Source organism: Heteronotia binoei, chromosome 11 (genome assembly GCF_032191835.1).
Source record: "Heteronotia binoei isolate CCM8104 ecotype False Entrance Well chromosome 11, APGP_CSIRO_Hbin_v1, whole genome shotgun sequence".
NCBI classification, from domain to species: Eukaryota; Metazoa; Chordata; class Lepidosauria; order Squamata; family Gekkonidae; genus Heteronotia; species Heteronotia binoei.
Genome location: NC_083233.1, coordinates 82,303,649 through 82,327,152, shown reverse-complemented (window position 1 = coordinate 82,327,152; position 23,504 = coordinate 82,303,649). Strand labels below are relative to the sequence as shown.

Genomic DNA, 23,504 nt, shown 5'->3' with positions numbered 1-23,504 from the left:
TGTACGTATTTTGCTGTAGGCCTTGCATGGCTTCTCTTTCTTTAATATCTGTCTTGATTATTCTGATCCGGAGGAAAGAACTATCAAGGGAATTCCGAATCTGAGCCCAGCTCCTATCAGCATCTCTGCAATGCTGCACACCTCAGCAGCTCCCCCAAGCGCAGCATCTGCTCAGGCCCCACAGCGGCTCCTACTCACCGGGGTGAGGTCTCCCTGCCAGCATCCAGCGAGGATCGTAGGGGGCTTTGGAAGGAACAAACTCAATCTCCCTTTCAATGGGGTCACTCGTGGCGGTGATAGGCACTGGGCTACGGTTATCCTACAAGCAGAAACAGCGCTGAACACAGTTTGAAACAAACACCCAGGTGTGCAAAACATCAGAGCTGCTACAATGAAAGTCACGGCTTGGACCCACAGAACTGCCTGATACTGAACCATGTGCTTCATTTTTCTCACTCAGCAGGGTCTTTTCTGATTGGCAGCCGGTCTCCAGCACTTCAAGGAGAGAAAGGTAATGTCAGGCACTAAAGAGGGAGCCCCTGCATTCCACTTCTGCGTACCACCAAGTCAGGCCTGACTTGGAAGGAAGTTTCCTCCAGGTCAGATCGGCCCAAGGATCCTGGAGATTTTCTGCCTTCCTCTGGGTATAGAGCAGAGGTCACTGGGGGAGAGGGGTGGGAAGGTAGCTGTGCATTTCATGCATCGTGCAAGGGGTTGGATTAGATGTCCCTTGGGGTCCCTCCCAGCGCTAGGTTTCTATGTGCTCCAAGACCATTCAGAGGATTTTAAGCCCAGAATTAGAAGAAGATGATATTGGATCTATGCCCTGCCCTTCACTCTGAATCTCAGAGCAGCTCACAATCTCCTTTACACCCCCCCCCTCCACAACAGACACCCTGTGAGGTAGGTGGGCTGAGAGAGCTCTGACAGCAGCTGCCCTTTCAAGGACAACTCCTACAAGAGCTATGGCTGACCCAAAGCCATTCCAGCAGCTGCAAGTGGAGGAGTGGGGAATCAAATCTGGTTCTACCAGATAAGAGTCCGCACACTTAACAGCTACACAATAGCCCGAGTTCCTGGGAGAAAGAGCAGGGTGAGGTGATGAATATAGACCCCAATTAAGAGGAATTAGAATTAACAGGAGAAAGTATGAAGGAGGAATTGGGTTGACTTCAGCAGGCCACTATTTCACCACATAGACCGTACCTTCGGCATATACGACAACCACTGCAAGATGGTGTAGACACCTTCAAAGTCATCCGGGACAGTCACATGGGAAACACCGTTGTTGGCCATGATCTGCACTCCTCCGAGCTGGTTGTTTGAGGCGTACACTTCACGCCCCAGGACCTGGCCCCAAAGCAATCCCAAACCCAAAATACCATCATTTCCTCCTCACAGATGCTGGGTCTGAAACAAGATCCATCTAGTGGGCTGAGTTATGACCATTCACTGGTTTGGAAGCAAGCAGCCAAAAAACACAGCAATCAATAAGATATCACTGCCGCTAACTGGAGGTGCTGGGGATTGAACCTGGGATCTTCTACATGCCAAGCACAGGGTCTTCAACTGAGCTACAACCCCTCCCCCACCAACGATCCCATAGTCTGTGGGTCCTAAACCATTCGTTTTCATTTGATTCTGGACACACTGGAGAAGATAAAGCCTATTTCAAGTTTGGGGAGAAAGCTGAAGGCCATCTGAGGATCCAGTTCAGCCGCAAGGTATCGTTTCCTGCTCTCCGTGGAAACCAGCCCAGCCGGCGACTAGGCAAAGAGCCCAGCCAGAGCAGACTGCAAACATGCAGCTGAAACGCTGGGAGGGGAAAAGAAAAGCTGCCTGTTGCTGGAGAAGAAAACCAAGTTTCTAAAGGAGACTCTGCTGAGTTTTGAAGACACTCAGAACGAGCCGCTCCCCCTTACCTTGTTTAAAGCACCAGCTCCCGTCAGAATGATGTGGGAATTGTCCACCTGGATGACCCGCTGGCCCAGCCTCACCAAATAAGCCCCAATGCCGATGGCACGGCAGGTCACCTGAAGGATGCGGAGGAAGAAGAGGAGGAGGTTTTTTCCCCTACCTTAAGGAGTCACAAAGCAACTAACAATCACCTTTCCCTTCCTGTCCCCACGACAAGAGAGAATTCCGAGAGAATGCATCGAAAGCCCTTCCCAGCCTGGGACAGACATGCCTACAAGACCGCCTCTCTCCATAAGCCCCGAAGATCCTTCTCAACATCTGTTGACCACCCCCGGCCCGAGGGACATTTGTCTTGCCTCAACCAGGGCCTTTTCTGCCCTGGCCCCGGCCTGGTGGAATCAGCTCCCAGTAGAGATCCGGGCCCTATCTGAATTGCTACTTTTTCGTGGGGCCTGTAAGATGGAGCTGTTCTGCCAGGCTTTCAGCTGAGGCAGCGGGCGTCCATGATACATCCAAATTGGCCTCCCTTGCTGGGCTGCTATGCTATTGTATTTTCAAGCTCTTATGTTGCTGTAGAGCTGTTGTAACAACTTTCTGACTTGCTACTGGATTCACCTCCCACTGAAACTTAAGCGCCTCTATTGACTGATTTATGGTTTAATGGTCTTAATTATTTATTGCTGAATTGTTAAAATGTTTTAAATGTTGTGCTCTGCCCTGAGATCACTTGTGGGAAAGGGCGGAATATAAATTAACTAAAACAAATAAATATGAGGATTTAAGGTCACCCAGCAGACTGCAGGTAGAGAAGGAGTGTAGAAATCAAACCTCATTCTCCAGATAAGAGTCCACTGCTCTTCTTAACCACTACAGTAAAATGGGAAGCGGTTGTTCTTGAGAAATAAAGAACTGCAACATTGCCTTTAAAACCTTGGGCAAAAAGTGACATGGCTTGTGGGGAGGGTGGGATATAAATAGGAAGGAAGGAAGGAAGGAAGGAAGGAAGGAAGGAAGGAAGGAAGGAAGGAAGGAAGGAAGGAAGGAAGGAAGGAAGGAAGGAAGGAAGGAAGGAAGGAAGGAAGGAAGGAAGGAAGGAAGGAAGGATTTGCAGTTAGTGCTTTTCCTCCTCCAGCCTTACAATGCAAAGAGACCAAACCCGTACCATGCTAATGGTGACAATTTCATCATAGGCGAGAGAAGACTCCCCAGCAATGGTACCCGATGCTCGAAGGTTCTCCACACCAAAGCCTTCTTCTTTACCAATAATATCGGTTATGACATACCTACCAAGGCAAGGAGATAGAACCAGATAACATAACCCCAAAGGAAGAGCACCACCACTGCTTCACTCAAAGCTGCAGGGGCAGAAATCAGAGGTGCCCCTCGCTAACCTTGACTCGCCTGCTTCTTCCACATGCTTGCAATGCACGGCGTTCATCGAGCTGATCCTTGTGTAGTCCTGCGGGGTCAGGTACAGGTATTTGAAACCCTGGGAGAAGAAAGAGTGGATGGAATTGCGGGGGGGGCAGAGGGGTGGAATCAATGCAACATTTGGACGTGTCCTACTCAAGGAAGCAAGGCTTAGAGGGGGGATTTGACAGACTGGGGTGAAGGGGAAATTGCAGGAGGCTCAAAAACAGGTTGGAGAATAGTTAACATAAAAGGGAGCCCCAACTGCTTTGACCACATCATTGGATAAGTCATACATAACTGGGTGTCTCATCCACACACGATAATCCAGTTGGAGTGGCCAAACTGTGGTTCTTTCACACATACTGGTGTGGCTCGAAGCCCCACTGCCCCAGTGGCTGGCTTGGAAGAAGGCATTAGTCTCTTTAAATCACTTCCCAAGCCAAGTCAGCCGGTGGCTTGAAGAATGCATTTAAAGTTGCTTTCTTTCCACCTCTCCCTCCCTCTTGCGGCTCTCAAACATCTGACTTTTATTCTATGTGGCTCTCACATTAAGCAAGTTTGCCTAGTCCTGTGCTAGTACAATATCCAGGTCAGACTACACATCAAGCTGCTTTATACTAAATCAGACCCCTGGTCCATCAAGGTATCATTTACTCAGACTGGCAGCTGTTCTCCAGGGTCCCAGGCTGAGGTCTTTTGCATCCCCTCCTGCCTGGTCCTTTTCCACTGGAGATGCTGCCGGGGACTGAACCTGGCACACCTTCTGCATGCCAAGCAGCAGTTCTACCACTGAGCCACGGCCCCTCCCCTAAGCAGTGAGTTCTCAAGGCACAGACAGTCCCCCCTCAGCCGTGAGGCAGAACCAATCCCTTTCTCACAGCTGAGTCTACCAAACAGGTTTCTTACAAAGAGACGGGGACATGTTCCCACGACAGCTCTTTGGAAGATACGTAAATGACATTAATTGTAAAATGATGAAAAGAATGCTCCTCTTCTTTAGATAAGAATCCCATCTACTCTCTGAGGAAAATAATGGGACGGCCTTTCTTTCCTTGTAAAGGAGCATGACAGCTACACCCACTCGACCATCTGCCAGACAGACACTGAATCCCAGTTTGGGAGAGAAGCGAGTCATATGGCTCAGTGGTAGAGCCTCTGCTTGGCATGCATAAGGTCCCAGGTTCAATCCCCGGCATCTCCAGTTCAAAGGACCAGGCAGAGGTAATGGGAAAGACCCTGACCTGAGACCCTGGCTCAGTGGCAGAGCCTCTGCTTGGCATGCAGAAGGTCCCAGGTTCAATCCCCGGCATCTCCAGTTCAAAGGACCAGGCAGGTGATGGGAAAGACCCTGGCTCAGTGGCAGAGCATCTGCTTGGCATGCAGGTTCAATCCCCGGCATCTCCAGTTCAAAGGATCAGGCAGAGGTAATGGGAAAGACCCTGACCTGAGACCCTGGCTCAGTGGCAGAGCATCTGCTTGGCATGCAGAAGATCCCAGGTTCAATCCCCGGCATCTCCAGTTCAAAGGACCAGGCAGAGGTGATGGGAAAGACCCTGACCTGAGACCCTGGCTCAGTGGCAGAGCATCTGCTTGGTATGCAGAAGGTCCCAGGTTATTAGGGCTCCCCAGGTGGGAGCACATTCAGCCAGGGCTCCAGGGACTGCACTGGCTGCCAATAATATACTGGGTTCGGTACAAGGTGCTGGTTATTACCTTTAAAGCCCTATATGGCCTAGGACCTGCCTACCTTAGGGACCGTCTCTCCCCACATGTTCCCCAGAGTGCTTAGATCTGGTTCTCAAAATCTACTAACAATCCCTGGGCTGAAGGAGGCCCGTCTGAAGTCAACCAGGGACAGGGCCTTTTCGATTACAGCCCCTTGCTGGTGGAACCAGCTACCGGAAGAGGTGAGGGCCCTGCGGGACCTTGGGCAGTTCCACAGGGCCTGTAAGACAGTCCTCTTCCGGTTGGCATATAACTGATAGGTACCTGAAAAACCCCAAAGGAAGGTTGTAGGATAGCACATTGATAGATCGTTTTCTTGTTTTAACTGCTGTAAACTATTTAATGTATTTTAATATTCATTAATCTTATTGTTAGAATTTTATGTTGTGAGCCGCCCTGAGCCGCCTCGGTGGGGAGGGCGGGATATAAATCGAAAAAAATGAAATGAAATGAAATGAAACCCCTGGCATCTCCAGTTAAGAGGATCAGGTAATAGGGTCAGGGGTGCTGAACTCATTTGTTATGAGGGCTGGATTTGACATAAATGAGACCTTGTCGGGCTGGGCCTTGCCGGGTCAGGCCATGTACCTAATCTACCTAAGATTAGATAGCAGCAATATAAAGTTTTTAAAGGATACCGACAAGCGTGACTAAAGATTTTTTTAAAAAACTAAAACATGCTTAAAACATTAGCACTCGTTAGTCTTAAGGGTGCTTTCTTTGTATTTCTCCCCTGGGATCCAGGGAACTGGGCCAAGGAAGCTCTGGCTCTTTCCCTCCCTCCCCAGGGCACCAAGAGGAGGAGGTAAGGTAAGGTAAGGTAAATTTATTTTTGTATTCCGCCCTCCCCCGCCAAAGGCAGGCTCAGGGCGGCTCAGGAGGAACCTAAACCAGTGGAGAAAACTGAGGTTTTGCTCTATAGCTCCTGTGCAATTGAGCAAGCCTTGCAAAGCAAATTGAGATGCAGAAGGAAGCAAGAGAGAGGGAGAAGGAAGAGACAAGAGTCACTTGCTCGGGACCTGATAGGAGTCCTCTGCGGGTCTGATTCGGCCCCTGGGTCGCATATTTGACACCCCTGTAATAGGTGATGTAAAGGCCTCAGCACGAGACCTTGGGGAGCTGCTGCCAGTCTGAGTAGGCAATACTGACTTTATGGTTCAGTAGAAGGCAGCTTCAAGTTTGTCCACGTGAACTGATGCGCAAATTCCCAGCTGGGCCTTGAGACACCCAGCTAGTGCTGCCCTGGCCCAGCTGACTCCCCGTGATTGCCAACGGCTCCTGCACCTTGTATGGATCTGCAGGGTCCACCCAGCCCACTTGGAACATCTGCTTGATCTCGTCAGCAAAGCCGATGCGGGCCCCGCTGTTAGCTGCCACGTATATCCGTGGGATGCCTTTGGCACGGGCCAGTTCCGAGGCGCGCAAGAAGAGGAGGTCTTCCTCGGGCCCAAACGATCCGATCTGGTACGTGATGTCGTTGCAGATGACCACGATCTCTCGGCCTCCGGGATACTCGGGGGTTTTCAGTTTCATCCGGAAGGCAACCATTCCAATCTGGTAGGGCGTTTTTACAACAAAGACACTTTTTTTAAAAAAAAAAAGGAGATTCAGAAACTTAGGCCAATTTCCCAGTCCCCTTCCTCCGCTCTCACGTTCCTCTTCGACGTGGGGCTTCCTTCCAATTTCACACTCTCTCCCCCAGGGCTGCAACGAACATTGGCGTTTTCACGCAGCAAACAGAAACCTCTAAAACCAGTTTCTGTTTGCCGTGCAAAAACGCAGACGTAACTTGCAGCCCCCCAGGGCAGATTATGTGAAATCGGAAGGAAGCCCCACGGAGAAGAGGAACGTGAGATCAGCGTATGATGAGTTGGAAATCGGTCTTAGTATGCTTTTAAGAAAATAATAAATTACATAACATTATAAAAACAGCCAGAGTCCTGGAACACCTTAAAGACTAACAAAATTGGCGGCGTGAAGTGAGCTTTTGTGAGTTGCTGCTTACTACTCCAAGTATCTAAAGAAGTGATTGCAGTGACTCACGAAATCCCCTCCCCTGCAGCCACCGACTGTGTTAGTCTTCCAGCTGCTCCTGGACTCTGGCTCTTTTCTCCTGCTGCAGACAGACTAACACGGTGACCCATCTTGATCTATAACATTATGAAGTGTTCCATAGTAGGGAAAAATTCACTTCAAATTACTACCTGTGCAAATTACTACCTCGTACCCTACCATTATCAAACACATGAGAAAAGCTCTAATCTTATAGCTGCTTCAGGTTTAACCTTCTGCTAGCATAAAATAAGCAACTGCCAATCTGAATAGATTGAGTGAAAAATACTTCCTTTCCCATGAATTGTTATACCTTGTGAGCTTACCTGTAACTAAGCATCATAAACTACTACAGATTCTGAGAACATTCAGTCATCTACTTTGTCTTAGTCACCATCGCTTTGGAGACAGACTAGACGCAACTTAAGAGACCTCTGCTCAGCACCCCCCCCCCGAGTGATGTAGCTTTAAGCAGCAATAGCTACAGGGGACCCCACCTCTCCCCACCCCCCCATGGACTGGGGCATAGGTGGGAAGGGGAGCTAACCTCTCTGTCTCTTTAGAACAAAGCAGGAGTCCAGTAGCACCTTTAAGACCAACAAAAGTTTTATTCAAAATATAAGCTTTCATGTGCAGGCACACTTCTTCAGACAAGGAATGAAGTCCAGTGAGCAAGCTACTTATAGCTGGTGGGCAGTGGTTAAGAATGCAAAATGGTACAATCAGGAAGCATTCTAAACCAGTGGTCTCCAACCTTTTTGGCGCCAGGGGCCGGTTTTGTGGAAGACAATTTTTCCACAGACCGGGGGAGAGGGCGATGGTTTCAGGATGATACAATTGTGCACTTTATTTCTGTTAATTTGGTGTGGTGGTTAAGTGCGCAGACTCATCTAGGAGAACCAGGTTAGATTCCCCACTCCTCCACTTGCACCTGCTGGAATGGCCTTGGGTCAGCCAGAGCTCTCTTATCTGGGAGAACCGGGTTGGATTCCCCACTCCTCCACTTGCACCTGCTGGAATGGCCTTGGGTCAGCCAGAGCTCTCTTATCTGGGAGAACCGGGTTGGATTCCCCACTCCTCCACTTGCACCTGCTGGAATGGCCTTGGGTCAGCCAGAGCTCTCGCCCTTGAAACAGCAGCTTCTGGGAGAGCTCTCTCAGTCCCACCCACCTCGCAGGGTGTCTGTTGTGGGGGAGGAAGGGAAAGGAGATTGTAAGCCACTCTGAGACTCTGAAATTTGGAGTGGAGGAGAGGATATAAATCCAATGTCGTCTTCTTATTACTACTATTACTACATTGTAATATATAATGAAATAATTATACAACTCACGGCCCAGTTGCTAACAGGCTACAGACTGGTACTGGTCCACAGCCCAGGGGTTGGGGACCCCTGTTCTAAACCACTGCCCACCAGCTCTATGTAGCTCTGCTCACTGTACTTCATTCTTTGTCTGAAGAAATGTGCATGCGTACGAAAACTTGCTGTAATGTATGTGGACTCAAGGGAAGACTTTGGGTGTTCCTGCCTGGCTCTTTGGAGCCATACGGACTGAGCTTGGGGACTAGAGAACAAAGGCCTGCAGGATCCAGATCTCTGCAGCCCTGAACCAATCACAAGCCCCTGCCAGTTTGAATAACCCAATAACGTGCTTGTGCGGGAACTCGGAGATGTATATAAGTTTGGCCTGTGGGTCCAGTTAGCAATCTTGTAATGGAGCCTTATACTATGCTACTTCTATTAAAGAGCTTGTTCTCACTTATCGTGAGACTCCTCCATGCGTAGAACCCACTATACATTCTGAATAAAACTTTGTTGGTCTTCAAGGTGCTCCTGGACTCCTACTTTGTTCTATTGCTTCAGACCAACACGGCTGCCCACCGGGATCTCTCTCTTTGTCCCTCTCTCTCTCTGGCGCACACACACAACTTCTTTCCTGTCCCCAGCAACAACTGCAGAGCAAGAGACTCCCTCCACCCTTCACCTATCGCTGCAGCTTCCCTACCTCATTTCCTCCAGGCAGTCTGTTCATCTCCACCACCTGCCCCTGGGAATCCAGCACTAATTCGGTGTAAGTAAGGACATCTTTAGGACATGCTTCTGTGGAATCCCACATCTTGAAAAGAGCCTGAGAAAGGAATTTGCCAACATTAAAGCTGTTTTTGAAAAAAGGAGGCAAGGTAGGTTTGTTTGTTTGTTTATTTGTAATTTATATCCCGCCCTTCCCACCAGGTGGCTCAGGGCGGCTTACAACATATAAAATCTAGCATAAGAGTATAAAATTAAGCATAAAAATTTAAACAATTCACAATTTACATAGTTAAAAACTAAACATTTCACACAGTTATATACTTAAAACATTAGAAACATACAGCGATCTTACAAACTACACTCAGTTTCAGGTTTCAGTTTTCAGTGCCGGTTAGTTGTGAGCCAGCCGGAAGAGGGATGTCTTACAGGCCCTGCGGAATTGAGCAAGGTCCCGCAGGGCCCTTACCTCTTCCGGCAGCTGGTTCCATCAGGAAGGGGCCATTATGGAAAAGGCCCTAGGGGCCATTACGGAAAAGGTAAGTACTATCTGCACCAGTTTCCCTACCTGCCAAAATTCACGTCTTTCCTTACATCAACCTGCCAAGCGTGATGCAATCTTGAATGGTCAGGCAGGCCTGGCTTTACACTGAGCCCACTGGTGGATCTCAGTGTCAGATGAGAGGGATTGGGGAAGGGGACTAATACAAATGGCCTGCCTGATCACATAAAGCCCCAAAGAAACCAATCTGAAGACTGAAGGATCATTTTTTAAAACAGCAGAAAGTAGTTCTGTTTCCCAAGGTGCATGCAGTTTTCTTTTGTCCCACAGTTGTTTCTGACCAAATAGGCATTGGAGGTTTCTTTGAAATAAAGCAAAACCCTGCAACACCTGTTTAACCTAAGGAAGGATTTTGACAAAAGTGAGTGTGAACACTTCAGTTCTCTGAACTATTCCAGTTTGTCAGAGCCCAACAAGTGTTTGGTTGACTGGGAAAATACTTTTCCAGATCAGGGGGGTGTGTGTGTGTGTGTATGTGGGGTGGGGTGGGGGGCAAAGCAGGAAGAAGGGCAGCACCTTTTCTGCTGCTGCCCTGCCCAGCTCACCTGCCGGAACATCTCCAAGAAGTCATAGACGTAGGTGGTGCCGAGTGACTGCGCTTGGAAGCGCTTGGCTTGCAGTAGGTCCTTGGTGACATACGGCGTGTTAATCAGCATCCCATGCAGAGGGCCTTGCTTGTCTCCGTAGGACTGGAACATAATCTAATCACAAACACAAAGGAAAGGGTCAGATCAGCAATGCATTGAGAGGACTGCGAGAACAAAGGGGGCGGAGAGGGAAACCATCTGAGCAGCCCCGGTGCAGAGAGACACCTACGTTCCCTGTCCTGGGGTCGTTGACTTCCTTGTAAAGACTGATATCCAGGTAGTACCCCGACTCATCGGTGAGAAAGAGGCGGATGGGGATGACCTGGGTGGTTGGCATCAAGCGAATGTTGATCTTCACTTCGGCTTGCAGGACCCGGAGTTTCCACAAGCGCCGCCCGTAGCGCATCACCATAGAGCGCACCGATTCCTCAATCTGGGAACACAGGAGGCCATGTTAAGTTTGCTAAGAGGCCGTTTCACTCAGCGAGCGTAAACTGGGATGCCGAGAGGGAAGCAGAGACCTTGGAGGGATCCATGACCACGGTGGGCACAAAGTTGAGGAAGATGTGGTTGCAGTCGGTGCGGACGCTGGTGTTGTTGAAGGCCACCTCCAGCTCGTCCATGGCTTCCAGCAGGAGCCGCTCCCCTTCGTTCTGCAGGTATTCGAAGGAGGCTTCCTGGTCCACACAGGGGACAAAAGCAGCAGCCATTTCATCATGAGGTTTGGGACCGATCCCCTCTCTAAGTCGTGGAGCCTTGTGAGCAAAAATTCTACTTTATGAGCTCCTGGCATTAAAGTTGTGAGCCGCTGCATACATGGGTTTGCTCTGCGGCCATTTTTCCTGAGCTAAGATAAAAACGTGTGAGCTGGAGGCTAACAAATCTGTGAGCTACCTCACACTAACTCAGCTTCGAGGGAACCCTGGGACTTCCTTCTTCAAAGGCAACATTCCACAGCATGCCGTTGGCAGGAGGGCAGGGCTGTTGTCTTAGCCAGGCAGAGGACTCTGGTTAGCCATGGCAGGAAACAGGATGCTGGGACACATGGACTTCGGGTCTGACCCAGCAGGGCTGGATTCCTTACTTTAAAGAGTCCCATTGTAAAAAGTGACCATGTTCCTTATGCAAAGAGGTTCTGGCTTTGAGACTGGGAAGGAATATCAGTTCTGGGGATCCTCCAAATGAGCAAACGTATATGAAGCCGCCTCATACTGAATCAGGCCCCTATTGTCTATCCAGTCTGGCAGCAGCTCTCTGGGATTTCAGACAGAGGTCTTTCAATATCACCAACTGCCTGGTCCTTTTAATTGTAGGCAGCAGGGGATTGAACCTGGGAAGTTCTGCATGCCAAGCAGATGTTCTGCCACTGAGCCACAGCCCCACTCCAGAACACATGAAGCTGTCTTAGACCTCTGGTCCATCCAAGTTAGTATTGCCTACTCAGACTGGCAGCAGCTCTCCAGGGTTTCAGGCAGAGAAAGGTCTTTCACCCCACCTACGGTCTGGTCCTTTAAACTGGACATATCAGGGATTGAACCTGGGACCTTCTGCATGCCAAGCACATGCTCTTCCACTAAGCCATGGTCTCTCCCCGTCCTGAGGACAAATCATAGCTAAGTAAGTTTAGCAGCCCTGAACAACTAATCAGTGTCCCTCAGCTTTTACATTCTCTTAAAAAACAGAATATGGAATTCTGCTGAACAGACAGGACTACCCCCCCGCCCCAATCTTTTACCTTTGTAATCAGGTCCGAGTGTCTGACTATGGCACGAACGAAGAATCTGTAGTCTGTAACCTCTTTGCCTTCCTGCACCTTGGCAGCGCCAAGATAGAGGTGCATTTTGTGGTTGGCACAAGGCACTGCGGTAAGATCGAAGTTGCGCATCCGGCTCAGCTCCAGCTGGAACGCCAGAGCCGGTTCCAAGTGGCGATAGATGCGGTCTTCGGCGAACTGCAAGAATGCCAAGAGAGCAGTGCAAAAACTGATCAGAATACCGCCTCTATCTTACATCAAGAAGAAATGAAGGGAGACAGTTCAAGAATGATCGAGGCAGAGGGACACCCGCTGAACCTCACCTCATCTCTGGCACGGAAAGTGAAAAACTTTGGAAATTCCCTCTGCAACAGAAAGGAAAAGTTATAAACAAACCCAGGAAGCATGTAACATATGGAGCTGCCTTACACTAAGTCAGAATACTGGCCTACCCACTCACTGTTGTGTTTCTAGCTCACTCTCTCTCTGCAAAAACGGGACTGCCACTGGGACGCTCTGGGCAAAACAGGTAAAAAGAGGCTGCTATTGTGACTGGCTGCAGATTTTTGGCAAAGTTGCTCTCAACCGTTATAACCAGAGATGCAAGGCACTGGACCAGAGACTTCCAGCACACCATCACCCTTCTCCCATTCCAAGTCTGGGAGTTTGTTATTTATTTAAAACCTTTTAATGCCACCTTTCCATCTAATCAGGGTCCCCGTGGCGATGCACATCAAAACATCAAAGCATCTGAGAACCATTAAAGGCTTGCTTCAATTGTAAGCCATCTGAAGCAGGACTCTGAAGAGGCTGGATAAAAATATCCCAAATACATCATCCCTGCACCCTCACTCACCTGCTGGGTTATCAGAAATGTAATTCTTCTGAGCCCGTAGTCAACAAGGATGTTGTTCTGTAGGGGAAAAAAGGACACGAGACAGAAAGAAAAATGTTTTAAGGAGCCCAAGAAAAAGCTTAGAAGAGGCATGATTTCTAGGACGAAAAAAATGATCTTTTAAAGAACTGCTGTAATGAAAAAGCACAGCTGGGCCAAATGAATATTAGCATGATTTGGAGCTCAGCAGGAATTATGTTGTTTCCCAAACTGAGGGTGAAAGCAGACAGAACATTTTAAAACTGCCGAAGGTCATTTTAATAACCCCATCCAGGCTCTCAAAACACCAAATAGAAGCCTGCCACCCAGTCCATAGACTTGAGCAATATTTTAAGCTAGAATTGAGCTTAAAATATTGTTGAAAAAGACTAGAGGGGAGGGCGGGGGAAGGACGCAAGGTGCAGGATTAATGCATGCATAAATGCTTACAAACTGCTTTTAAGAAATGAAGGGAAGGGAATTCTACATGTCCTTGGCATGGGACACAACTTGCTGGCACATTGGTTCAATATAAATTGTCAAGAAGGGCTCAGGCATCATACATGAACCACCAGCAGTGGCCATCTTTGCTTTCACCCTCTTATTATTGTCAAGACGTAAGGCTGCCAATTCAATAAATATCTGAGGACTTTGGGGGTGAAGCCAGGAGACATTGGGGAGTGGAGCCAGGAGCAAGGGTGTGATAAGCATAACTGAACTTCAAAGGGAGTTCTGGCCATCCCATATAAAGGGACCACACACCTTTTAAATGCCTTCTCTCCATTGGAAATAATGAAGGGTGGGGCTCATAGAATTGGACCCCCTTTTGAAACTTGGAGGGTGTTTTGAGGAGAGGCACCAGTTGCTATGTTGAAAATTTGGTGCCTCTATCTCAAAAAACAGCCCCCCCTCAGAGCCCCAGATACTTATGGATCAATCCTCCATTATATCCTATGGAAATCGGTCTCCATAGGGAATAATGGAGTGCTCAGCAGACATTTCCCTCCCCCACCCCCACTTTCTGATGACCCTGAAGCGGGGGGAAGGCCTCCAAACCGGCCTTCTGGGAATTAGGCAACCGAGTGAAATGCACAGGGAGGGGAAAAGACCAAACGGCAAGCCGCTGTGCAAAATGTCCTACAAACTCAACACACTGGAAACTAGAACAGCTTATCTAATCTTACAAACCACTACAAAAATATTTTTCTTTTACACAACAAAACTTGTGAAAACAGAACAGGCAAACACAGGCAGGCTAAACTCTCTGATACCAATTCGGACTCTTTTGAAGGACCAGTCTTTTTCTTGAAATTCTTGTCTCAGTGTTTATTTCTGCTTGGACTAGCTCCAGTACGTTTGAAGCTACAGGAGGAGGTCCGTCTTCTTCATCTTGTATACAACCAAGCAGGAATAAACACAGAGACAAGAATTTCAAGAAAAGGACTGGTCCTTTAAGAGAGTCTGGATTGGTATCGGAGAGTTTAGCCTGCCTGTGTTTGCCTATTCTGTTTTCACAAGAAGTCTTGTTGCGTAAAAGGAAAATATTTTTGTAGTGGTTTGTAAGATTAGATAAGCTGTTCTAGTTTCCAGAGTGTGTTGAGTTTGTGGGACATTTTTCACAGCGGCTTGCCTTTTGGTCTTTTCCCCACCTGGGGATTGGCAACCAGGAGCCCAATTGCCGGCTGCGTGAAAGCACTCCTTAATGCCAACAGAGCTCTTACTGGAACAGAAGGGTGTGCCCAGCAGGAACGGAGAGCGGACTAACAGCCAACTGCAGGCCTTTTAACTTTTTCTACGAATGCAGTGATGTACCTTGGACTGGGCAAAGGCTCTGAAGATGGGCACCAGCTCCTCGTCTTCAAATCGATCGGCCCACCGAATAGCCACGTTCAGGATGTGGATGGGTTCCTCTCGGATGTTCTGAAAAAGCACCACAGGGCAGGGTTAGGGATTGGGTGGTCCACGAGAGCCTGGGAGGAGCCAGCCGCCCACCGCCTCGTACCTTGGGGTCGTCTTCATTGTAGAGCGTGGCCCTCACTTCGCTGAACAAGGGGCTCTCCGAGGGGGGCTCAGCAAAGCAGGAAATCACTTCATCAAAGTTTCTAGCGCAGAAGGAGAAAAGGAAGGGATGTAACAAGGTGAGAATGAGAGACTTTAATATGGAAGCTGCCTAGTCCGGGGTCCCCAACCCTTTTGAGCCTGTGAGCACCTTTGGAATTCCGACACTGCATCCAGTTAACCTGATCAGCAGCAGGCTTAAGTGAAACGGGAAGAGGGAGGAAAAAGTCCTTCATATGCCTGGGAAACAACGTTCAACTGACCTCACAGCTTGGCTTTACAGAAACCAAGGCTTGAAAGGCTAGGCCAATATTGTGGTTGCCTAGCAACCCCCAACAGCCACTGAAAGTTCAGTGGACATTCTTTTTGTAAATCTACTTTAATCCCCTAGTGTTGGGGGTGGTGGAGGTGGTTTAGATTTCAGTATCTACAACCCTAGGAATTCCTTCAGGTTGGTAGAGAAATCCACCTGGTGTCTCCCTAGCTCCCTTCTGTAGTTCTGTCAATCACATTCTCTGTGACACAATTTGAAAGCAGATGTATTGATTCAAGAAAGGGAGCCAGAGGAAGGTCCAGGTGACCCCCCCCCCCTTCCCGAGGGTCAACAGGAGCACTCCTGTGGCTACTCTCCTCCCTTTAATCTCCTTCCTTGGAGGTTTTTCAACAGAGGCTAGATGGCCATCTGAGAGCAATGAGGATCCTGTGAATTTAGGGGGAGGTGTTTGTGAGTTTCCTGCATTGTGCAGGGGGTTGGACTAGATGACCCTGGAGGTCCCTTCCAACTCTAGGATTCTTCAGGAGGTGGTGGGCTCTCTTTCCTTGGAGGTTTTTAAGCAGAGGTTGGACTAGATGACCCTGGAGGTCCCTTCCAACTCTAGGATTCTTCAGGAGGTGGTGGGCTCTCTTTCCTTGGAGGTTTTTAAGCAGAGGTTGGACTAGATGACCCTGGAGGTCCCTTCCAACTCTAGGATTCTTCAGGAGGTGGTGGGCTCTCTTTCCTTGGAGGTTTTTAAGCAGAGGCTAGATGGCCATCTGACAGCAATGAGGATCCTGTGAATTTAGGGGAAGGTCTTTGTGAGGTCATTGTGCAGGGGGTTGGACTAGATGGCCCTGGAGGTCCCTTCCAGCTCTAGGATTCTAGGATTCTATGACTGTTAGAGCAGTTCCTCAGTGGAACGGGCTTTCTAGGGAGGTGGTGGGCTCTCCTTCCTTGGAGGTTTTTCAACAGAGGCTAGATGGCCACCTGACAGCAATGAAGATCCTGTGAATTTAGGGGAAGGTCTTTGTGAGTTTCCTGCCTTGTGCAGGGGGTTGGACTAGATGGCCCTGGAGGTCCCTTCCAACTCTATGATTCCAGGGTTCAGGCAGGGTTTGGACAGGAAAACTTCCTGGTGGATCCTGTCCTGGGCCTCCACTGCCTATGTACTCCCATGCCTCCGATCTACCATCTGAGATGGCTGGTGCCTTCCTTCATGAAGCTCTCTTTTAATTCTGGGTAACCCACAGTCAGCCCACACAGCCAATCACTCCCCACATTCAGAATTCCCTTCCAGAAATTCTGCTCGGCTACCTGGTGAAGTCTTCAAATCTGTCGAAAGCAACCATGGCGCCCATCCGTTGGCAGAGAGGAGAAAAGCCACTGTCCATGAAGAGTTCCGTGCTGTGCCGGGCTAGGTCTGGGTTCGAGATGCTGACTGGCACTGACATTCTGCAAAAGAAGCAAATAGCAAAGCGGGGGGGGGGGGAGATAAGACGGGATGCAGCCCAATGACTACGGTTCTTCCTACTCTCTTAAGGGGCACAATGAGTAGTAATAAACCTGCCGCAAATTTTGTTAGTCTTTCAGGTGCTCCTGGACTCTAGCTCTTGCCAAAAGGAAGGTTAGGCTGCTTGAGTCCAGTCCTCCAGCCACTCCACTGCACTGGCTCCTCACCTGGCTGACCCAACAGGCTTCTGGAGGATCCTCCTATCATGGGCTGCTGAAATATCTGGGACTGGTCATCTGAGAGCCAGTGTGATGTAGCGGTTAAGTGCGCAGACTCTTATCTGGGAGAACCAGGTATGATTCTTAACTCCTCCACTTGCAGCTGCTGGAGTGACCTTGGGTCAGCCACAAGTTCTCTCAGAGCTGTTCTGCTCAAGGGCAGCTTCTCTGAGAGCTCTCTCAGCCCCACCCACCTCACAGGGTGTCTGTTCTAGGGAGGGGGAAGGGAAAGAAGACTGTATGCCACTCTGAGACTCCTTTGGGGAGTGAAGGGCGGGAATAAATCCAATCTCTTTTTCTTCTTCTTGGTCCTCTCTCAGCAGGACTCGCCTTTTTAAGGTCGTCTGGAAGAGGGGCCACTGCTTGCGGCACAGAAACTCAACCTGTTTTCCAACACTCTGATAAACAAGATCATCATGCGTTGCTATCATTCCAAAAGCCTGAAAAAGCTATTTGGCCAGAGCTGACCGAGGAGATGCAGCTGTGCCCCAGGGAAAGGGAAGGCCCGCTCTGCCCACTTTTGGACTCTGCTGCTGTCCACTGACATATGAACATATGAAGCTGCCTTATACTGAATCAGACCCTTGGTCCATCAAAGTCAGTATTGTCTTCTCAGACTGGCAGCGGCTCTCCAGGGTCTCAAGCTGAGGTTTTTCACACCTATTTGCCTGGACCCTTTTTTGGAGATGCCAGGGATTGAACCTGGGACCTTCTGCTTCCCAAGCAGATGCTCTACCACTGAGCCACCGTCCCTCCCCTGACAGTCCCCGTTTCTCAGCCCAGGCCTTCAGAGCAGGCCCAAAGCACCTGGATGGTGAAAAGGTGTGGCTGCTCTCTCTCTCCAGATAGGCTGGCAAGGAATCATGTGACACCTTAGACAGGTCAGCAAAATCCAGCTCATTGGCTCTGGGCAAGTCTCCCTGCCACATTCACCATGCAAAGCTGGAACTGCCATGACATCTTCTCTGAAAGGCCACTGCACCACACCACGTCTTTTTTGCTAGGCTTTTAATTCTTGGACCAACCCCAAACTCTGCAGTCCAGGAGAACAAATTGTGATACTCAGCTAACAAGTGACACATTGCTACAATCCCTCAGGTTATGAGTTCCAGTCACACACCCGTCGTCGTACTTTTTGAGATCTAGGAGAGCCAAGACAAGGATCTATCCCTACTTCCCCCAACCCCTTTATTCAACATGCCAGAGGTTAAACACTACAAATTCAAGCTGATCTGCATTAAAAGCTCTCGATGATGCAGAGAACAGGAAACTGAGGATCAGGAGTACACAAAGGAGTCTGAGGGAGGAGGCTTACAACCATCAATGTAAGCAGGAGGCAAAAAGGAACAGGGCAAAGGTCTTAAAGGCCACGTATCGCTGCAATTTCCACCAGAAGCTGAAATGAAGCAAGCAAGGGAATCCCAGACTGGTGTCATTCCCCCTGGACTGCAGACCAATGCTGAATCAGTGTGAGCTAGCTAACAGATTTTTCGCCTCCGGCTGACATAGTTTTGTCTTAGCTCAGGAAAAATGGCCCCAGAGCACAACAATTTCTCCCCACATGTTCCCCAGAGAGTACTGAGATCAGGAACCCAAAATCTTCTCATTGTCCCCGGGCCAAAGGAAGCCCGCGTGAAATCTACCAGGGACAGGGCTTTCTCTGTAATGGCCCCTTCCTGGTGGAACCAGCTGCCGGAAGAGGTGAGGGCCCTGCAGGACCTTGCTCAGTTCCGCAGGGCCTGCAAGACAGCCCTCTTCCGGCTGGCTTATAACTAACCGGCACTGGAAACTGAGTGTAGTTTTATTAGACTGCTGTTATGTTTTTTAATGTTTTAACTGTGTAAAATGTTTAGATTTAATATTTTTATGTTAGATTTTATGTGCTGTGAGCCGCCTTGAGCCACTTTGGTGGGAAGGGCGGGATATAAAACGTAAATAAACTAAACTAAACTAAAAACAATTTATGCAGTAGCTCACAACTTGAATGCCCGTAGCTCACAAAGTAGAATTTTTGCTCACAAGACTCTGCAACTTAGAGGGAACATTGCTGCAGGCCTCTGTATAGGGTGTGCTGGATGACAACAGTTCATCCGAATCTCTCGAGACACAGCCTCTCACCATCTGGCAGTTTCCATTCAGACATGCAGAGCTCAGGACACACTGTTTTTCTTCTCCTTTTTTAGTTAATGATTCAGGAAAAGTGGGCCCTGTTCTGTCCCAAAACACACACGCTTGCGCCATGCCCGGGACAGCCCGTTCTCATCAGATTTCAACGCTAAGCGACGGCAGTCACGGTTAATACATCTCTGTGTGGCTGAAATCGAGCTTTCAACTTCACAGTACTTGGATGGGACGCCGGAAAGGAAGTCCGGGGCTGCTATGCAGAGGAATGAGATGGCAAATCACCCCAGAGCGTCTCTTGCCTTGACCTAGATGGTCCAGCCTAGCCTGCTCTGGTTAGATCTCAGAAGCTAAGCAGAGTCAGCCTTGGTTAGTACGTGGGTGGGAGACCACCGAGGAAGCCCAGGCTGCTACGCAGAGGCAGGCAACAGCGAACCAGCTCTGAACATCTCTTGCCTTGACCTGGATGGCCCAGGTGAGCCTCATCTCATCAGATCTCAGACGCGAAGCAGGGTCAGCCCTGGTTAGTATTGGGATGGGAGACCGGCACAGAAGTTCAGGGTTGCTACGCAAAGGCAGACCATGGGAGACCACCTCTGAAGGTCCCTTACCGTGAAGGTTTATAGATTTACTGCAAGGTGTGCCTCAACAGCAAAACAAAAGCAGCAACACTTGCCAAAGGATTTCCCTAGCAAGTTTGGAGAGAAGGAATAGCACAGGGGGGAGGGGAGGATTGGGTGATAACCAGGCATTTTTGGGGCAGAATTATTTTGCTTTTTAAAAACTGCTGCTCATGCTGTAGAAAGAAAAGAGTTCGACACTCTACCTGCTCAGGGCGGGGCTGCTGCCTCTGCAAAAACATACGAAGAAATGAAACCGCCTGATGCTTCGTCAGTCCCTCCCGTCCACCCAGACCAGCCCTGCCTCCTCCGGCCCGGAACGACTCCCCAGGATCTCAGACAGAGGCTCCTCTTTCCCTCCTTTGCTCATACAGGGAACCAGGCTTGTAGCCACGGGAGGGGGGACCTGTGGGGGCACTGCCCCTGACTTCCAGGAGGCCTTCTGGGGTACAGCCTGCTTCTCTCTCTCTCTTGCCATGCTTAAGAACATAAGAGAAGCAATGTTGGATCAGGCCAATGGCCCATCCAGTCCAACACTCTGTGTCACACTGTGGCCAAAAAAAAAAAGGAGATTCACAAGTGGGGCTAGAAGCCCTTCCACTGTTGCCCCTCCTCAAGCACCAAGAATACAGAGCATCACTGCCCCAGACAGTTCCAATAATATGCTGTGGCTAACAGCCACTGATGGACCTCTGCTCCATATATTGATCCAATCCCCTCTTGAAGCTAGCTATGCTGGCAGCCACCACCACCTCCTGCGGCACCGAATTCCACATGTTAATCACCCTTTGGGTGAAAAAGTACTTCCTTTTATCCGTTCTAACCCGACTGCTCAGCAATTTCATCGAATGCCCACGAGTTCTTGTATTGTGAGAAATGGAGAAAAGGACTTCTTTCTCTACCTTCTCTATCCCATGCAGAATCTTGTCAACCTCTATCATGTCACCCCGCAGTCGACATATCTCCAAGCTAAAGAGCCCCAAATGTTTTAACCTTTCTTCATAATGTGCTAGTAAAGGAGGAGGAGCGGGGTGACGGAGGAAGCTGCATGGAGTGGGCGGGGGGGGGGGGGGAATGGATGGAGCTGCTGGCTGCTTGCACGGTGCAGTCCCTTCTGGACTCCAAAATGCTAGGATTGGCTGCCTCAACTTGGCCACTTTCAGAGCCTCCAGCTTTTGCTACTAACCCCAAGAAGCTTCTGAGAAGCAGCAAGCCCCGCAGTGGATGGGAAAGGGTGCCCCCTGACTTTTAAAAAAGGGTGCCCCCTTTTAAAGTCCTGGCTATGTCCCTGCAGGGAACATGGAGGGAACCAAGTTTGGCACTCTCCGTGTGCAGGCCATACACCCTGCTCTTGGGCACACATACCCTGCCCCCACCTGTTCCATTTGGAGAGGGTTTAAAAGAGACGTCCCTTTCCAGTTTCATCCAGAAAGAAAAATCCCTCCGCACATGTCAAGAAGAGCCCAAAGAACTCCGGAGACCGAAGGTGGCTCCTTCGCTCACTCGCTCAAGCTAGCTCCTGCTTACCTGTTTGGGTGGGAGGAAGGCAGCATGAACTGGAACTCCACCACGCAGGTGCTGTCCGTGAGCTGGCGATGCTGCAGGCTGTTCAGTTCGTAGGCGATGTAGGCCCTCCTCACGTACACCTGCAAAGGGAGAGAATCTCACGGCAAATGACACTTTAACAGCATTTTAATTCCTCACTGGGAAAATCACAGTGAAACAAATAATAAAAAAACCCACTGTGAATTTTGCAAGAAGTCAAAGCAAAACCAAAACCAAAACCACAACAACCTGCCCCCTCAAGGCTTCACAAGTAATAAATGGCTGGATCTACTGCAAGATCTTTCCTTGAGAGCCAGTTGGGTGTAGTGGTAAAGTGTGCGGACTCTTATCTGGAAGAACCGGGTTTGATTCCCCACGTCTCCAACTGCACCTGCTGGAATGGCCTTGGGTCAGCCATAGCTCTCTCATCTGGGAGAACCGGGTTTGATTCCCCACTCCTCCACTTGCAGCTGCTGGAATGGCCTTGGGTCAGCCAGAGCTCTCTTATCTGGGAGAACCGGGTTTGTTTCCCCTCTCCTCCACTTGCACCTGCTGGAATGGCCTTGAGTCAGCCAGAGCTCTCGCAAAGGTTGTCCTTGAAAGGGCAGCTTCTGTCAGAGCTCTCTCAGCCCCGCCCACCTTCACAGGGTGTCTGTTGTGGGGAGGGGGGGGAAGGTAAAGGAGATTGTGGCCACTCTGTGACTCTTGAGATTCAGAGTATAGGGTGGGATATAAATCCAATATTTTCTTCTACAAAACTGGCAGGGACATGTTGCAGGAAGCAGCTGTGATCAGGTACTAAAGGCTGCCAGCTCCGGGTTGGGAAATACCTGGAGATTTGGGGAGGGGGGAGAAACCTAAGGAGCGTGGGGTTCGGGGAGGGGAGGGACTTCAATGGGGTGTAATGGCATGGCGTCCGCATTCTCAAACAGCCACTTGTTCCAGAGAAACTGATCTCTATCACCTGGGGATCAGTTGCAATCCCAGGAGATCTCCAGTCACTACCTGGAGGCTGGCAACCCTATCAGTCATACAGGAGGCAAAACTGAGAGACAAGGCACCAGTGAACCTTCAGAGAAGCAAGACGGACTAAAGAGATGGATCAGGGGTCAATCAAACATCACCTGAACTTGGCTGCTAACCTACAGCGGAGTTCTCTGTGTGGCTGAAATCGAGGTTTTAACTCCACCATGCTGATCAAGCTTTTAACTTCACTGAAAGCACGGCCTCATCAGCCTGCAGACGAGGTCTGAGACCTGCATAATCTGACACAGTTGATCATTAATGCTTCGCATGCATTTTTCTCCAGGGTGGAGATGATCTCAGAGCAGTCTCCAAGCCCCCTGGAGCATCCACCCCTAACCCAGCAGAAGGCCTTCTCAGCCTCTAAGACCTTGGGCTTGGCGTGCAACTGGACACATCGTTACAGAGAAACCTTCTGCAGTTCTTCCTTTACCTCCAGAGCTGCCATGCGGACCACCTGGTTGGAGTGGTAGAAGAAAGTGGGCAGGACGTCAAAGATGGTGGTTTCTGAAAGGATCAATTTCTGAAGGGCAGGAAGGAAAGAGCACAAAGGAATTACAAAGATTTCTAGGCCAGCCCTGGAGCCCAAAGTGTTTTTTAATGGGAGAGGCCAGGGACTGAGCCCGGCGGGCTGTCACTGAGCCCCCCTCCCCCCCAATGCCTCACAAGATCAGATTGCTACTGCGTCAGTCAGCAAGGCCAACCTTTAGGTTTTCAGGGCAGAACTGGTGTCCGTACATGTCAATAGCTGAGAGGAAAATGGACTCCACTTGATTGTGCCTCAGTTCGTAAGAAGGGAGGTGGGAGGCTATCAGCACCTGGGGAAAGAGAGACCCAGTAAGCAAAGACATCACAAGCAAGAGGGGGAAATTCTGGGATCAGAATTATGCAGAATTCTGTGATGAGAATTCCATGGCCCCCGTGCTGTTCCACATTCTCATTTTCCTGTTCCTTCAAGGGGGTCTATGTCTATTCTGCATGTGTTCTGTGATGTGTCCTGAGCTTGAGAGGATCCAAAGATCTGCATTCTGATTGGCTGCATAATTCAAACTGGCCAATCGGGAGGCAGTATCAGGGAATACTGAGGATCTGCCAATGGGTACGCATATTCGAATGAAGGCTCCCAAAAGGGTGCAATCACAGGGTGATTTCTGCCCCAACGGGATACATTGCTGCATGTTCTGAGTGCTGGGTTGTAGTTGTGGTCACTGAATAAAGATGCTGAATCGCTATGCTGGCTGAAC

At 49.5% G+C, this 23,504-nt stretch overlaps 1 protein-coding gene across 1 annotated transcript in view; it reads right to left on the bottom strand.

Annotated features, from left to right (window-relative positions):
• The window catches only part of ACACB (acetyl-CoA carboxylase beta), a 117,583-nt gene that overhangs the window by 25,493 nt on the left and 68,586 nt on the right, over positions 1-23,504 (bottom strand). Inside the window, exons 27-46 of the mRNA XM_060250399.1 lie at positions 22,965-23,078; positions 22,694-22,783; positions 21,220-21,338; positions 19,899-19,922; positions 16,538-16,675; positions 14,912-15,011; positions 14,722-14,829; positions 12,892-12,948; positions 12,359-12,400; positions 12,018-12,233; positions 10,804-10,959; positions 10,512-10,715; positions 10,241-10,396; positions 9,111-9,233; positions 6,340-6,609; positions 3,309-3,406; positions 3,080-3,200; positions 1,923-2,033; positions 1,207-1,350; positions 199-319 (exon numbers count right to left, since the gene is read on the bottom strand). Coding sequence (XP_060106382.1) covers positions 199-319; positions 1,207-1,350; positions 1,923-2,033; positions 3,080-3,200; positions 3,309-3,406; positions 6,340-6,609; positions 9,111-9,233; positions 10,241-10,396; positions 10,512-10,715; positions 10,804-10,959; positions 12,018-12,233; positions 12,359-12,400; positions 12,892-12,948; positions 14,722-14,829; positions 14,912-15,011; positions 16,538-16,675; positions 19,899-19,922; positions 21,220-21,338; positions 22,694-22,783; positions 22,965-23,078 — 2,512 coding nt within the window. The remainder of the gene's footprint in view (positions 1-198; positions 320-1,206; positions 1,351-1,922; positions 2,034-3,079; positions 3,201-3,308; positions 3,407-6,339; positions 6,610-9,110; positions 9,234-10,240; positions 10,397-10,511; positions 10,716-10,803; positions 10,960-12,017; positions 12,234-12,358; positions 12,401-12,891; positions 12,949-14,721; positions 14,830-14,911; positions 15,012-16,537; positions 16,676-19,898; positions 19,923-21,219; positions 21,339-22,693; positions 22,784-22,964; positions 23,079-23,504) is intronic.